Source organism: Osmerus mordax, chromosome 12 (genome assembly GCF_038355195.1).
Source record: "Osmerus mordax isolate fOsmMor3 chromosome 12, fOsmMor3.pri, whole genome shotgun sequence".
NCBI lineage: Eukaryota > Metazoa > Chordata > Actinopteri > Osmeriformes > Osmeridae > Osmerus > Osmerus mordax.
The window spans coordinates 254,800-271,359 of NC_090061.1; the positions used below are offsets into that span (position 1 = coordinate 254,800).

The 16,560-nt window shown below is 44.7% G+C and overlaps 4 protein-coding genes across 4 annotated transcripts; all 4 read left to right on the top strand.

Moving 5' to 3' along the window:
* Window positions 1-539: 539 nt before the first annotated feature.
* trpc3 (transient receptor potential cation channel, subfamily C, member 3) lies at window positions 540-6,568 on the top strand. The gene is given in 11 exon segments (XM_067247386.1): window positions 540-1,277; window positions 1,759-1,944; window positions 2,539-2,703; window positions 2,895-3,111; window positions 3,208-3,441; window positions 3,974-4,238; window positions 4,651-4,846; window positions 5,270-5,485; window positions 5,627-5,692; window positions 5,803-5,878; window positions 6,013-6,568. Coding segments are annotated over 11 exon segments (2,556 nt in total). The 5' UTR covers window positions 540-542; the 3' UTR covers window positions 6,213-6,568.
* Window positions 6,569-6,610: 42 nt separating this feature from the next.
* On the top strand, window positions 6,611-9,677 carry LOC136953918 (glutathione S-transferase P-like). Its single transcript, XM_067247387.1, has 7 exons — window positions 6,611-6,716; window positions 7,124-7,159; window positions 7,902-8,008; window positions 8,147-8,234; window positions 8,672-8,775; window positions 9,043-9,144; window positions 9,234-9,677. Coding segments are annotated over exons 1-7 (627 nt in total). The 5' UTR covers window positions 6,611-6,715; the 3' UTR covers window positions 9,423-9,677.
* A 440-nt stretch (window positions 9,678-10,117) lies between these two features.
* Window positions 10,118-13,801, top strand: fnta (farnesyltransferase, CAAX box, subunit alpha). Its single transcript, XM_067247887.1, has 9 exons — window positions 10,118-10,445; window positions 10,832-10,917; window positions 11,065-11,179; window positions 11,295-11,399; window positions 11,664-11,790; window positions 12,003-12,151; window positions 12,285-12,347; window positions 12,881-13,052; window positions 13,155-13,801. Exons 1-9 carry the CDS (start codon window positions 10,321-10,323, stop codon window positions 13,299-13,301), a joined length of 1,089 nt encoding a protein of 362 aa, XP_067103988.1. The 5' UTR covers window positions 10,118-10,320; the 3' UTR covers window positions 13,302-13,801.
* Window positions 13,802-14,712: 911 nt separating this feature from the next.
* Window positions 14,713-16,005, top strand: LOC136954652 (transmembrane protein 271-like). Its single transcript, XM_067248289.1, has one exon. It carries the CDS (start codon window positions 14,757-14,759, stop codon window positions 15,546-15,548), a length of 792 nt encoding a protein of 263 aa, XP_067104390.1. The 5' UTR covers window positions 14,713-14,756; the 3' UTR covers window positions 15,549-16,005.
* The last annotated feature ends 555 nt before the right edge of the window (window positions 16,006-16,560 follow it).

Consider the following 16,560-nt stretch of genomic DNA (forward strand, 5'->3'; position numbering starts at 1 on the left):
TCAATCTACAAAGGTCTGACATGTTTAACTGAAATGTTCATATTGAACTGTCCTAACCATCTGAATTAACATAGTTTACCATTATGTTTGCTTGTATACTTCTCTAACCTGACCCAAGGTTATCCACAGCTTCTCCAGCCTGTCTCTGCTGGTATCTGGCGCGGTGATAATGTGCCGCAGAGAGCAGCACCTGCAGTGCTCCTAGCATCTGTAGTGTTTCATTAAAACGCTATTAAACCAGTAGGAGTTCTCAGTGTGGGGGGTCTGTTCCATGACGGATAATCCTGATTCGATGCTGCTGAGGTGAGAAAAGACGCGTTGCCACCTCGTATCCCTCCATGAACACACACAGGAGGCAGAATTACGATGACTTGTATCACAGGATGTGAGAGAAATATAAAGCAACAAGTCACGCACTTAAACAGTTACTTGGCCGATTCATTTCTGCTGGATCTGTTACGCACACACAAAGCCTGATTTGAGCGAAGCAGGTTATTAGTTTCAGTCTGTCCACAACGACGGGCCTTGCCACGCACAGACGCATGAATGCAGCCAGAGAAAGGGGCCGTCGGATAGGGGTGCGCGGCCCGGCACTCATGTTCAATGGCCGCGGCACCAAACTTACCGCTGAAGAGGAGCGTTTTCTGGATGCGGCAGAGTACGGCAATATCCCAGTGGTGCGCAAGATGTTGGAGGAGATGCCTGCTCTGAATGTGAACTGTGTGGACTACATGGGCCAGAATGGGCTTCAGCTGGCGGTTGGAAACGAGCACCTGGAGGTTACGGAGCTACTCCTGCGGAAAGACAACTTGGCGCGTATCGGGGACGCGCTCCTTCTCGCCATCAGCAAAGGCTACGTCAGGATAGTGGAGACCATCCTGGCCCACCCGTCTTTTGTTACCAGTGAGCGTCTGACGCGTAGTCCCCGCGACCTGGAGGACGACGACTTCTATTCCTACGACGAGGACGGCACGCGCTTCTCTCCAGACATCACTCCCGTGATCCTGGCGGCGCAATGCCAGAAGTACGAGGTGGTTCACATGCTACTTCTGAAGGGCGCACGCATCGAGCGGCCGCACGATTACTTTTGCAAGTGCGAGGACTGCACTGAGAAACAGCTCAACGACTCATTTAGCCACTCGCGCGCTCGCATTAACGCGTACCGGGGGCTGGCTAGCCCTGCTTACCTGTCCCTCTTCAGCGAAGATCCCGTCTTTATGGCGCTGGAGCTCAGCAATGAGCTGGCCAAACTTGCCAACATCGAGAAAGAGTTCAAGGTAGGCTACAGGATAAAAATGGCTTGAAATGTCATTTAGTTTTCCTGCTTTTTTACATTGTGGCATAACAATATGTCCTTCAAGTTGAGTTGATTTGTAAGTTTTCACGTCTGATACATTTAGTGCACGGAATATATTTTAATCTTATGAGGTATTCTATTAACACCAATTTTATGCCTGGTGTTTGTATATGTGCTACTGTGTCCACCAGGAGAAAAAGAACATTAAAAAAGAGACAACACACAATTGCTTCTCCCTGGTAAATATATATTTGGCAACAATTAACTAGGCTACTTGTTGTAGATTCTTCATGATATCAAGACTGCATAGTACTCACTCGTCTCATAAAATCATGTTTCGTGTCAGTTCAACTTGTATTGAGGATCATGAGTTATTCATAACGATTTCGTTATAACATGCCCAAATTGACTGGAAAATATTGGAAATTAATGTCGCCCTTCTCTGTCTCTTGTTTGTCCAGAATGATTATCGCAAGCTTTCTCTGCAGTGTAAGGACTTCGCGGTGGGCGTTCTGGACTTGTGTCGGGACACGGAGGAGGTTGAGGCCATCCTGAACGGCGACATAAGTAATGAGACGGAGGAGCGGCAGCGACGCCACTCCCTCCTCAACAGGGTCAAACTCGCCATTAAGTACGAGGTGAAGAAGGCAAGTTACTGCGACAGGTCCTGCCAAGACCGAGACCCTGAGATTTGACATTAGGAGCTACATCAAGGCCGTAGCCATGGAGTCAACATTGGGGGGGACGAAATCTGCTGGGGAGTCTGAGGGTCCCCACCTTAAAAGTTTTACGTTTAGTTATGAATATGATTACATTTTTGATGATAATTTTGGACAGCGTGCGTGGTTGCCTGTAGTAGCGTAGCACATTAATATTTTATTAATATTTTATATCAATATACTGGGGGGGGACATTTTGACCAGATTTGAATATTGGGGGGGATGTGACCCCCCCAATATATATTATGATAACGGCCCTGCACTACATTCATTTATATTCCTTATATACTTTATATACTTATATTCATTGAGCAGACACTTTTATGCGAAGCAACAGTGCATATGTACAAAATCAATTATCAGAAATGCATAGTTCTAACAGTATTTCAGTGGTCAAAGAACAGTCTGTATTTACCAGGCACAGTGCAGTGTCCACAAACAGCTTCTCAGCTTCCAGACACTGTGCTCACAGTATCTCAATCTCACTTCAGTTCATTTGTTTTTCCCGATCTTCCTCCACAGTTTGTGGCCCACCCCAACTGCCAGCAGCAGCTCCTGAGTCTGTGGTACGAGGACCTGTCCTTCCTCAGGGAGCAGAGCCTGTTGGTGAAGTGCCTAGTGGTGCTGCTGGTGGGCCTGGGTCTGCCCCTTCTCGCCACAGCTTACTGGCTGTGCCCCTGCAGCAGGGTGAGACACCACCACCAGGCCAAACTACTGTCATCACCACTCACTGTCGAACACTCTGGTGAACAGTCAGAGCCAGAAAACCTGTTTTGCTTCACAAAGGCCTAAACATTTAGTTTATTTGGTTGGATTAGTAAATGTTGAAACTCTTTAAGGCTGAATAAAGTGGTCTGACTTGTTGCTTGTCTCTGCAGCTGGGCGCGGCGCTGCGAAGTCCCTTCATGAAGTTTGTGGCGCATGCGGCCTCCTTCATCATCTTCCTGTGTCTGCTGGTGTTCAGCGCCTCAGACCGCTTCACAGGCATCACCACGCTGCCCAACGAGACCGTCACGGAGCACCCCCGCCAGGTGTTCAGGGTGACCACCACGCGCTTCAGCTGCACAGAGGGCCTCATCATCATCTGGGTTGCTGGTTAGATCAGAATTATGAGGAATTGTACAATAAACAAATCCCTTCTCAACGTGGGTGTCTGCTCTCAGCACTGTGTTCTTCCTGTTTCCTGTGCAGGGATGATGTGGTCGCAGTGTAAGGAGCTGTGGACTCAGGGCTGCAGGGAGTACATCTTGCAGCTGTGGCACGTTCTGGACTTTGGCATGCTATCCATCTTCACAGCCTCCTTCACTGCCAGGTTCATAGCTTTCCATCTGGCCAACAAGGCTCAGAAATACGTAGATGACCAGGTTCAGGCCAGCGATCTATCCCTCGTCACCCTGCCCCCACATGTCAGATACTTTACCTATGGTGAGAGCAAGGAGCACTCGTGTGTTTCAACGTGACATTCTCACTGCATAAACAAAGCTGAGGGAACAAGCACTTTAGTAATCTGGATGAAGTGTGTTGTGATGCAAACGACTCATTCGTTTTTTTTCTGGGACTTGAAGTATGACCTAAACCTGCTTCCTCACTGGGTAGCCTTCAATTTAACATGTATTCATTCAGCAGGGGCTTTCATCGAAAGCTACGTACAAATAGTGCACATGGAAAGTTCAGTAGAAAATCATCAGAAGTGCATAGTTCTGACAGTGTTTGGGTGGTTCTTCATGGTTCTTACACTATCTGTGGTTCTGTGTGATTCTGACTATGTGTGTGATTATGATTGTATCTGTGTGATTCTGACTGTATCTCTGTGGTTCTGACTGTATCTGTGTGGTTCTGTGTGATTCTGACTATCTGTGTGATTCTGACTGGTTCTGTGTGGTTCTATGTGGTTCTGTGTGATTCTGACTATCTGTGTGATTCTGACTGGTTCTGTGTGGTTCTGTGCCCTGGTCAGCCAGGGCCAGATGGAGCCCTTCAGATCCTCAGCTGATCTCAGAGGGGCTGTACTCCATCGCCGTGGTGCTCAGCTTCCTGCGGATCGCCTACATTCTGCCGGCCAACGAAAGTTTCGGGCCTCTGCAGATCTCCCTGGGCCGGACGGTCAAGGACATTTTCAAGTTCATGGTCTTGTTCATCATGGTCTTCCTGGCGTTCATGATAGGCATGTTCATCCTGTATTCATACTACTTGGGCGCCAAGGTCAACCTGGCCTTTACCACGTGAGTAGGTTCATCAGTGTGGTGTTAGCTGGTATAGTCAGCTGGTACAATCAGCTGGTACAGTCAGCTGGTACAGTCCCAGCACATACAACATGATCCTGGGTGTGACTGGGGTTGGGGTCTACAGTGTTCTCAAGCTGTTGTGATGGGGTCAGGGGTCGGGTTACAATGTTAATCCACTGATGAGGTATGGAGACAGGCATGCTATGCAGTAGGAGTATCATGTCACACAATTAAATAAATAAAGCCTTTTCAAAATAGGTTTTGAAAGAAGGGCCCTTTTACTGGGTATCTGTTACAGTATATACAGTGCCAAACTGTTCTTTTTTTCTTATCCACTATAGCTACTGACACTCTGCGTAAGTGACACAAGAGATCGTCTTTCCTTACCAGTTTCATGTTGTTACTGTAGGGTGGAGGAGAGCTTCAAGACGCTGTTCTGGTCGATATTTGGACTGTCTGAGGTGTCCTCAGTTGTACTGAAGTATGACCACAAGTTCATTGAGAACATCGGCTACGTGCTGTTTGGAATTTATAATGTGACGATGGTGGTGGTGCTGCTAAACATGCTCATAGCCATGATCAACAGCTCCTATCAGGAGATAGAGGTACGGTCTATCAGCACCCATTACACCAACACCTGAACATGCTCATAGCCATGATCAACAGCTCCTATCAGGAGATAGAGGTACGGTCTATCAGCACCCATTACACCAACACCTGAACATGCTCATAGCCATGATCAACAGCTCCTATCAGGAGATAGAGGTACGGTCTATCAGCACCCATTACACCAACACCTGAACATGCTCATAGCCATGATCAACAGCTCCTATCAAGAGATAGAGGTACGGTCTATCAGCACCCATTACACCAACACCTAAACATGCTCATAGCCATGATCAACAGCTCCTATCAAGAGATAGAGGTACGGTCTATCAGCACCCATTACACCAACACCTGAACATGTTTCTTTTAATACAGGAAGATTGTTTCCAGTGTATGATGATATAGTCCTTCCCTTCTCTCAGGATGATGCTGATGTGGAGTGGAAGTTTGCGCGGTCTAAACTGTGGCTGTCCTACTTTGACAATGGAAGGACCCTCCCCCCCCCCTTCAGCCTGGTGCCAAGTCCCAAGTCCTTCCTCAGGGTCATCCAGGCAGTCGTCTGCCCAAGACGCCGCGTGGAGAGGAAGACAGACCTGGGGATATACTACTCTAAGTCCAGGGTATGAATACATTTTGAAGTCACATAAATGAGCCCTAGATGGTGATAGTTTGTCAATTTTATTGTCATGTTATTTTAATTTCAGTTTATGAAACAAGATATGTTGTTTCATAACATTTGTCTGTTTTAAAGTATGTTTTAAGTATGTGTCTTAATGTAGGCCAATCATCAGATGTCAGAGCTTCACAGTTTAAACAGCCAGCTGAACCAGCCCACTCGCTATCAGGTACAGAATGACTGTCAGCTCTCAGAATGTTACCCAGAGAGCTTGTCTTTGAATCCTCCATAAAAACACAACATCCCACCTGCTTACTATAATTAATCTCATGATTGCAGCAAATTATGAAGAGACTCGTCAAGAGATATGTCTTAAAAGCGCAGGTGGATAAAGAAAGTGATGAAGTTAATGAAGGTATAGCTCTAAAGATTAAGGTTAATTAATCTAAAGTACAGGTACAACCTCACAGTCACACTGACTCATAGTGTTGTCCTTTGTTCTCGTTGTCTCTGTCCTTCCTCTCCTGTTGGTCCACATCCCTGATCTAGGGGAACTTAAAGAGATCAAACAGGACATCTCGAGTCTTCGCTACGAGCTCTTGGAAGATAAGTCTCAGGTCACAGAAGAACTCTCCTTAATCATCCACAAACTGGGCACCCAACTGAACCCAGTCTCTACACACTATGCAGGAACAGGGGACACTGGAGATGGTCTGGCACAGCAGACAAACATTTATGCTACAATATAGCAACAAAACACTTTCACTGTTAGATTGTAAGATTTTCTTTGAATTTTCAATTAATCTGCTACCCGGAGGCATTTTACCTGACACTCCTATGCACATTCCAACATTGCATGTATGCATAATAAAATAAGGTTTGTGTGAGGGAGTGGAAGAAATGGGCTAAAAGTTATGCGAAGTACATGTAGGAAACGTTTTGACTTTGTTTTGTTAGAACAGTTTTGAATAGGGCATTCACCAGCGGTGGTATTGTCAATAAACCGCAATGTATCTCATACATACAAAATAAACATGTTGCTTAGGAACTACTTCTTTCAAAGTGCACACTTTGCTTGGGGAGTTCAACTTTGTCCTAATAGACCAATTAGCAGTCAGAATGACTCAGCACATAGAGATGGGCGTCTCTAAGATCGCTTTTGTCCGCCGCTTTAAATTTCCAGACTTTTGTTTCCAAACGCACTCCGTCACTAACGCAGTCAACCTAACCAACATTCCCTTTTGCCTCCACAAGTAAGTTGCAAATTTCGTATTTTTGCAATATTGATGTAATATACAGCGTACAAGTATTGCTCTGTGCACATTGCTAGTTCTAGCTTTGTCATTTAGTTAACTGCCATAGTTGTAGAGGTTTCTAAGCAGCGCAATCGCTTATCGAATGCTTTAGTGAATGTAAGGTTATAAAGTGAGTGTTATCGCATTTGTAAGGACGGCTTAGGATACATGTTATGCTTACACAAGACACGTGTCTTAATCGTTATGTAACACGGGTCGCGACGCAGTGTACTCGTTTGAGTTAGTGTCCTGATTTGTTAGAGAACTAGTAAGTTGTCTGAGTAGCGCTTGAATGTCCGCATACAATATGTGATGCAAAATACTTTTTTCCCCTATGTGACTCATCTCCTTTATCACCCCTATAGTGCCACCCTACACTATCACTTACTTTGCTGTACGAGGTATGTGTAAAGAATAGAGAAATGAATGTATTTGTCAAACCATAATGCCACATGATCTTGAGCACATGACTGTCTCTCCAGGGGCAAACCTCTTTTCCACTTGGCGCTTGACTTTTGTCTGATTAATCGACTTATTTCATTGCATTACTTTGCAATGAAATAATTAGCTAACATGTACATTGTTGTTCTAGATGATTTGGCCTCGTAGGAATTTGATACACTAAAGAGATTATCTTCCTCTCCTCCAATCCCTTCCCTGGAGCTAGCCCTAGAGTATTTCATGTGACACAGGCATTCATAGGCCGACACTAATGGGCCACCCTTACCCTACATTGTTGAGACAAAATAAAGGAGAAATTAGTCTGAATGTATTTATGTAAAAAATATCAAAAACATTTCATTTCACCAATAAATATGACGCTTTGGCTTCCTATTTACATTTATCAGACGCTTTTATCAAAGCGACTTCCAAGAGAGAGCTTTACAAAAGTGCATAGGTCATAGATCATAACAACGACATAGCCCCAAACATTGCGGGTAGCCAAAACATGAAGCATACATTGTGAAAACCAAATAAGTCCTAAAGGGAAGAACCATAAGAGCATGTAGTTAAACAAGTTACAATTAAACAACATGTACCTCAAAAAGTGCAATGGTGTACCTGTAGAAAAAAGCAAGCAACAAAAATAGTTATCCTATGATTACTTTAGTCTGTGTGCCAAAGAGATGTTTTGTGTGACAGGGCGCTGTAGTGCTGCCAAGATTATGCTGGCGGACCAGAGCCAGCAGTGGACAGACATTGTCGTCAACTTCGAAGACTGGATGAAGGGAGACCTAAAAGCCACTTGTGTGAGTGAAATATCTTCTCTTTTTAATTTTCACAGATTTATAATAGTTTGTTTTATATATCTTCACTGATTTATAATGTAAACCTGACACCTGTGCATAATGTCTTTACAATTGACTGAACTATTTTTGTTGTTTTAGGTTTTTGGCCAGTTGCCCAAGTTTGAGGATGGAGATTTGGCTTTGTTTCAGTCAAACGCCATTCTGAGACACTTGGGTCGCAATCATGGTGATGTGCATCTTCACTCTCTTATTGATATAAGATCAATAATTCATTGTACATAATTTCTATAGACCAAGACTCTTATTTTATATTCTTATTAGGCGCATGTACTGAATCACTACAATCCTGCAATGCTTCGCAGTGTGTAAATTGCATAGTAGGTTTTGAGTCCCACACTAACCCACATCCCCCTGCAGATACTAGAAACAATTTGTAAGTCACTTTGGATAGAAGTGTCTTCTAAATGAGTAATTTTCCATTTAAACCCATATATAACAATCCATTTACAGGCTCTAATTTGTATTTAAACAAAAGCTGGTATAAGAAGACCTTGCATAATGAAATACTATTGAACTACACATTTATTACTAGAATTTTTCTGCTGAACTATTTTTGATGTTGCTACATGAATCAGGAGTGTAAAGAGTTGCTGTTGTCTTCAGGGGCGTATGGGAAGGGCGCTAAGGAGGCGTCTCTCATCGACATGATGAACGATGGCGTGGAAGATCTGCGTCTCAAATACGGTCGCCTGATTTACCAGGAATACGTACGTATGGGATGTAGCTCTGGTATCCTGTCTCCTGCAGAAGAGTAGGAGTTGACTCTTGGCTGTTAGAGCAGTTAAGCTTTTCTGACTTATCTCACCACATCTGAAGCACCTTCAGTCCGTCTGGTTTTCATAATCGGTTCGATGGCTGTATTGAGATCTAAAACGTCTCTACATTGTTGTCATGTAGATTACTGGGCAACTGCTCAAGTGGTTATTAAGTGTTTTATCACCATGGCATTGACTCATTTTATTTATTCATTCAAGGAAACTGGAAAGGATCAGTACCTGAAAGACCTGCCTGACCACCTCTCCAAGTTTGAGGCTGTTATGGCTCGCAACAAGACAGGTTTTCTTGTTGGTGATAAGGTACTCATCCTGCCAGACTAGGTGAAAGTTTATTCATGAGAGCATCTGGAGACTTTATTCCCTGTGTTTGTGTGTGTTATCTCTTCAAGGTTTCCTTTGCTGACTACAATCTGTTTGATATCCTGCTCAACCACCTGGTCCTGAGTGACTGCTGCCTGGATAGCTTTCCTTCCCTGAAGAGCTTTGTAGGAAAGATGTCGGCTCGACCTAAAATCAAGGCCTACACTGACTCTGACGAGTACAAGAAACAGCCTATCAATGGAAATGGCAAACAGTGATTGTTTGCCATTTCCATTTGCCCCCCTAAACATAATCTGGTACTTAAATTAGATACCACTTATTTGGTTGTATTGCACTTCCGTCCATACTAATGGTTGTTTAGGGTTTATTTTAGGTTAGTTGAAATTAATAGTTGTTTTTGTTTCCACCTTTTTGTGATTTCCCCATCATGCTATACAACTTCAATGGATACAAATGTATTTTGTATATGGATTTGGCAGCTGAAATCTAATAAAAAGTACATTGAAATATGATTTTATTTCTTTGTCATTGCTGTCAAGGACTTAATTGTTTCAATGTTGAATAATGTTAATTAAAAAAACAAGTTACTGGTCCATGACACTGGAAAAACCAATTCACTGTTACTGGTGCATGACACTGAAAAGTAATATTGCATTTTGTGTCATGCACCAATCTGTTTCCTAAATTGAAAGTAACTCAAGTTGATTTTATTGGGATGTAGCCTCTAGAACTGAAGAGGAGGAACCAGTTCTCTTGTTAACCATCAAACAAAAAAAGAAAAGCTGTATCGGAAATGACATTGGAAATAAGTACAGGGTACATGAGGTAAAAACATGAACTAAAATTAATACTGTGGGAATTGAAAAGAGCAGTGGAAATGTGTAGGTGTACTTCTGGACATCATAGATTGCAGTGTCCTAGGACTGACCTCTCCTTTAAACAACGGTGGGGGTTAGCATATAGGTGTTTATTTTATTTATTGTGTTGATCTTTGGGGTTTATTTTGAGATTGTGTATGCCACCGACTTCACACCCGAACAGTAGGTGGCGATGATGCACCTCAGAAACGTTGGTTGCAACCTGCCATTACAATCACAAGAAGAAGATTTCCTGGCAAACTCGGCTAGCATAAACTACTGTGCGAGTTAACTAGAAATGTCCGGTCTAGAAGACAATTATGGGATACCCTCGGAATTTCAAGAGGATAATGAGGGCGAAGTGGATTTTGAAGAGGAGCCTGAAGCCGATTACGTGAACCCTTTCCGATATGTCTTTTATAGGTAAATTAAGTTAGCTCGCTAGCTAGCTAGCAATATACGGTAACTGGCCAATATGATGAGCATCATAATGCTCCGGATTTGCATAGCCTTCTCTTCTTCGCTAGCTAACTAGCACTGTATTTGTTTAGCTGCTAGTTGGCTTTGGTGGGAAAGATTTGTTGTCTTGACAGCTTCAAGCAACATCCATAAACGGGTCTTAGATCTAACTAGTAGTCTTAAGGGTCACCGAAAATCTGCCGAAGTGCCACTAGTGACCACTTGAAAGTTACACCTGCCTGGGTTCCTAGCTAGCTCTAACTGCTAGCATAGTTGACTTAAAACAAACCAGCATGCCATACGATTGCGGATTGGGAACCTGAATGATCTGAATTTCTTTTCCTCGACAGAGATAGGAAAGAGTGGTCGGATTTAGAGGGCGTTCCACAAGATGACGGACCCAATCCTGTTGTGAAGATAGCGTACTCTGACAAGTGTAAGTGTGACGTAAAATGGTCACAGTCTAACGAGCAAAATATATACCTAGCTCTACGTTTTTCTTTATTCCCTCAATCATCAATATTCGACCAAAAGACAAGTTGCAATAATGTATAATTTTACTGCTGCATGTTCTTTCCCACAGTCACGGATGTATATGACTATTTCCGAGCATTACTGAAGAATGACGAGAAAAGTGAAAGAGCCCTCTCACTCACTGCAGAGGCCATTGAACTGAACGCAGCAAATTATACCGTATGGTAATGAAGCCACACGTCACTACCAGCTCATCACATAAAAACCAAAACATTTCAAGTTGAATGAAAAACGAAAACAAAGATTGCAAGTGCTGACTTCCTTCGTGTGAATCTGCAGGCACTATCGTAGAGTCTTGCTGCAGGCTCTGGATAAGGACCTTCGGGAGGAGATGAACTACATTACAGCTATCATCGAGGACCAGCCAAAAAACTACCAAGTCTGGTGAGCTCCCGCAAGGTAGCAGCCCTGGCTTGGATGCCACGGTGCTGCAGTCCTTTTTGTGTGTCCTTTTGTTGTCAACTTTATTCATAGAGACAGGCAGGGAAGGAGAGAAGGGAAGACATGGTGGACATGACCTTGGGATGGATTTGAACCCAGGTCCCTGCGCTATGGCAGAGAGAAATATGACCATCGTGAGCTTGTCCATACTGCATGCTCGCTACCCTATCTGCTCCCTGTGACCTTTCTCTGACCCCTGGTCTCCAGGCATCACAGACGCATTGTGGTGGAGTGGCTGAACGACTCTTCGGAGGAGCTGGAGTTCATAGCAGACATCCTGAACCAGGATGCCAAGAACTACCACGCATGGCAGCACAGGCAGTGGGTCATCCAGGTAGCAGCCTCAAGATTCATACATGGTCAGGATTTATACATGGAGTATCAGTATTTGAACATAGTCTGATTTGATTGTGCTTATTATTGATTCATGGGGATGGGGGAAGCACAGTATAAAAAGCACCGGCACAATACATGATTACATTATTATTAATGGATGGAGGCTTGAAACAGTAAACTGAGGGGGTGGTGATCATGTGTCCTCCCCAGGAGTACAGCCTGTGGGATAGGGAGCTGGACTATGTGGACCAGCTGCTGGAGGAGGATGTGAGGAACAACTCCGCCTGGAACCAGAGGCACTTTGTCATCTCCCACACGACTGGCTACTCTGACTCAACCGTACTGGACAGGGAAGTTCAGTAAGTTTGTTAATTCATACCTGGAACCTCTTTAATCTTACATAGAAATTATTGTCTTTAATTAGTTGAATTTGTACAGGCAGTGTGTCTTATCCATACATATGTAATACATTTGTTTTTCTGTTTGCTGAAGGTATTGTCTCAAACAAATAAAGAAAGCTCCGCACAATGAAAGTGCATGGAATTATCTGAAAGGGTGAGTTCCTTAATTAAATTAAATACAGATGATTTCAACATTTACAAATATAATATCCTCATACATTCACACACTGAGTAAACATGACACAACAGCTCCTAGCATGCTCCAGCAGATGGCAGTACTCTCTTGGTTTCATGAGTACTTGGAGAGACTGAGATTAGACCGCTGTTTGAGCGTCAGTGGCGGGGTCGGCATGGCCGTGGGGGAGGCATGCTGCTGTGCCGCTCGGCCACGGGCTCTTCCACATTGATTGACAAACATTTGACAAAATATAAACACACTGTGCATGACAATAACTATGTTGATAAATGTGCCACCCACATAACGATGAGACTCATCTGGCCTGGTAACCCCCCCCCCCCCCCCCCCCCCCTCCCAGTAACTCCCCCCTGACTGGTAACTCTCCCCTGACTGGTAACTCTCCCCTGACTGGTAACTCTCCCTTGACTGTTAACTCTCCGCTGACTGGTAAGTCTCCGCTGACTGGTAACTCTCCGCTGACTTCTAACTGTCCCCTGACGTATGTCCAGGATCCTGCAGGACCGCGGCCTGTCGACCCACCCCGGCCTGCTGGAGCAGGTGCTGGAGCTCAGGCAGACCCACTGCTCCCCCTACCTGCTAGCCTTCCTGGTGGACAGCTACGAGGACGCGCTGGAGTGCTCCTCCAGCCCCCAGGAGGAGTGCCTGAGCAGGGCCCTGGAGGTAACACAGCTCCTCAACACTGCCCTCTGTTGTACTCTACCTCCCCTGACCCCAGCCCTCCCTCCCCTGCCCCCCTAGACCCACGTCTCTGTCTCCCCCCAGCTGTGCGAGGTCCTAGCCCAGGAGAAGGATACAATCCGTAGGGAGTACTGGAGGTACGTGGGCCGGTCCCTGGAGGGTAAATACGGACCTGTGGTGAGGTCCGAGGTGGCCCCAGACTCTGCCCCCGGGCCCGAGACCAGCAGCTGAGGAGCAGTCCCCCGAACCTCCCCACCTCACTATCACCTCCATTTCCCTGTCTGCCCCACCCTCTCCATCCCCCTCATCCCCCCAACCCTCCATCCCTCCACCTCCTTCCATACCTTCATCCCCTCTATCCCTCCACCTCCCCTCCATCCCTCTATCTCCAGGTCGCTGCTTGTTAACCAGTAGTTCAGCATCGCCATGTTGTTTAGGTGAAAGGCTGTAACCAGGATAGTTCTGCTGTTTTTACGTGACGAGGTAGTCAGGATGTGAGCCAGTGCTCTCTGTAGGGTCCTTGCTGGTGTCCAGACACACCTGCTGAGCAGGGGAGCTACCCCTGCTGTACCCAGATATCACGTATGTATCATGTTAAAGAAGTGGGTCACCTTTGTTGTCAATGCATCTAGCTTTTTTGCAGAATACAGTGTAACTATATTCATGTCTGCTGTACTCCTACAATGTTTTTTATGCAAGAAAAAGCCTGAATACATGAATATTGTAAACTAGGCAGTCTTCTCTTGAATTTTTGTGTGAACCATGATGCCTTGAAGGTCTTCTTTCAGTCATGTTTCCACTTTGCTGCTTGAGGCACTAATCACATCATCTACCATTAGGTGAATTGAAAAGAGCTAATGCATCTTAATGTAACTAGAAATGAAATTAGTTAAGAACACATGAGTCACAACACAGGCTGATATTAAGCCACATACATATTTTAGTGTAAGTGGTGTTCTGGCTTGTAAAATATATACATATATAATAATAAACAGAGTAAACTGCTCCAGCTAGGCTACAAGTGTCAATCCTAAATCCCCAAGAGGCTCTAAATCTGTGTAGGGTTTTTGTCTTCTCCAATGTTGGCCATCAAAAAACGTTAAAAAGATATTTTTCGAAAACAATGCTGTTTTCTCAAAATGCCATTAGGATACCAAGCCAGTCTCTTTCATCGTTAGAGGCAACAGCCGGCCACAGGTTTAGTACCATGGACAGCGTTTGGTACACGCTACTCACTGGCCTATGTTGTGTGTCACAAAACCCCATGAAAGATCCAAGTCTTAACTCCCAGGTTTCCAGACATTGTTTGATCTCTGCCGCTTCTCTGCAGCATGGTGAAGAAATTCTATGAACGCCATCACCCTCACGCGACGTGAGCACCGGAGGGATGCCTATAATCCTGGTATAACTTGATGGGATAGGAGTGTCATGAAGGTATTCATTACCACAGGGTTGGATTTGGGGGGTCTTTACCGCAGAAACAAACCATTCTTTCTATTAATAATTAATACATTCATGAAGCAGCGGAAAAGCGAGAGAGCGCATGCAGTACTGGAGATCCTCGTTCTGAATAGCTGTCACCGGCGTATCATGTCACAGTCTGACAGCGCTTCGCGAGGGGCAGACGAGGAGGACGCGGGAGGATGAGGGAGCAAGAGGGACCGGGAGAGGTAGAGGAGGAATATAATGAAGTTGAGTGGGAAAGGACTGTGTACCATCATCTCCAGCACCCTCCTCTTCCTCTGTGCCGTGAGCGAAGTTGTTGTTGGATTCAAATGCATCGCGATGGGCACCAGAGTAAAAGTGCATTTCCATCTGGGCACTGCGGCCGGAGCCTTCTACTCCGGGATACTTATCGCTCTCGGCCAGGCGCTCCTAGGCTTTGCGCTGTTTTGTTGCAAAGGGAAGCCCGGGTGTCGGAATTTTTTCCTCTTGGGGATCCTGGTGTTCTTGCTAGGAGTTCTCACAGCCTTCTCTGGCGCCGTGGTGGACGGGGACACGGTGTCTCTGGTAGAGCGGAAATATTCACACTATTGCCTGCACTCAGTGGATATAAACCACATGTGCGAGCAACTAAAGGAATATCAGAGGGGGCTAGTTATCTCAACCATTCTTAGCACTTTGGAATGCCTTCTCGGACTTATGAACTTGATTATTATAAAAAAATATAAAACAGCGCAGTTTTACAGACGGAGGCAATCTCAGAGACAGAGTACGGGGGCTATTATATTTAACGAAGAACAGGATTTCTCCTCTGCAGAATTTCAGCCTGTTTCTTATATAAACTTGGGTGTTTTTCATGTGTTTGATGAAGCTGGAGTGGAGGTACAATGCGGGGGCCACCCGTCAGTCGAACTCCCGGGTTATTCGCCTACGGATCCTGAACTAAATCATTCCTATCCCTTTTCTTACCGGCTTCCGAGTGAACTACCGCCCGCGTATGAAGACATTTTCCCTGGAGAAGAAAGCAACAAATAGTCTAGCAAATCTTAGTCCCTCAGTTCCAAATTCTGCAGTGACAATCACTGGCTTTTACCCCACAGAGTAAGATACTCTGTATGAAGAGAAAGGGCAATTTTCTTTAAAAACTGGATTTCATTCATCACAGCATTGTGAGCTCTCATGCGTAGCTAATTTTTCAGCAAGAGTCGGTGCCTAGTCCATTGACAATATGCAACAAGAACATGCTGTCTATAAATTAGGCTATTTCCATCATCACTCGACTAGTTTACAGCATAGTCAACGGTGTTTGGAAAAAGAAAAGTCCCTACTTTGAGATGTTACCATACAATTTAAGATATCAAAGCAGCGTTTGTGTTGCTTTCAGATTGTAAACACTCATATGCTCCAATAGGTTGTTGTTGTTTATTGTTCCTTACCATATCAATAAACGTGTATTTACTCTTATCCAATGTTGACATCATAAGTCTGCAAACCTGAATAAATAAACTTAAACCACCACTTTTTCAATGCCCCATTAGCCCACTGCGTCCCTGTTACACCCTCCAGCAAACAAGTCAAACTGTAAACATGGACCTAGAGTGGATGACAGCATAGAGTTATTTAAACACGTCATGCATAGAACAACTCGTGGCCGTGCTGTGTTGCCGGTAGTGTAACGGTAGTGTGTTCAGTGCTGAGCGGAGAGCAGATGTCAGCAGTTCTCACCTGAACGTGACTCACAGGGTGGGTCTGTCTCAGGGGCGTTGTTAGACATAAAGCCCTACTGGGGCACAGGCCCCCTATTCATAACCTTTTTTTTCTTCCAAGCTTGCTGCGCACAATGCACTACTAGGCTATAGAAACTCCACTTGCTTAACCCACTATACAACAGTTCAGGGACGCAAGTTTGATATCAGCTTTAGCAGAGACATCATCAATAGTTAATGCGAGCGTGCACATTTTTTTCCGCATTCATTTGAGCGCAAATACTGTTTTTTTAGCTTCATGTAATATTGTTTTTGTCAAAATAAGATGATCGGTAGGCTTA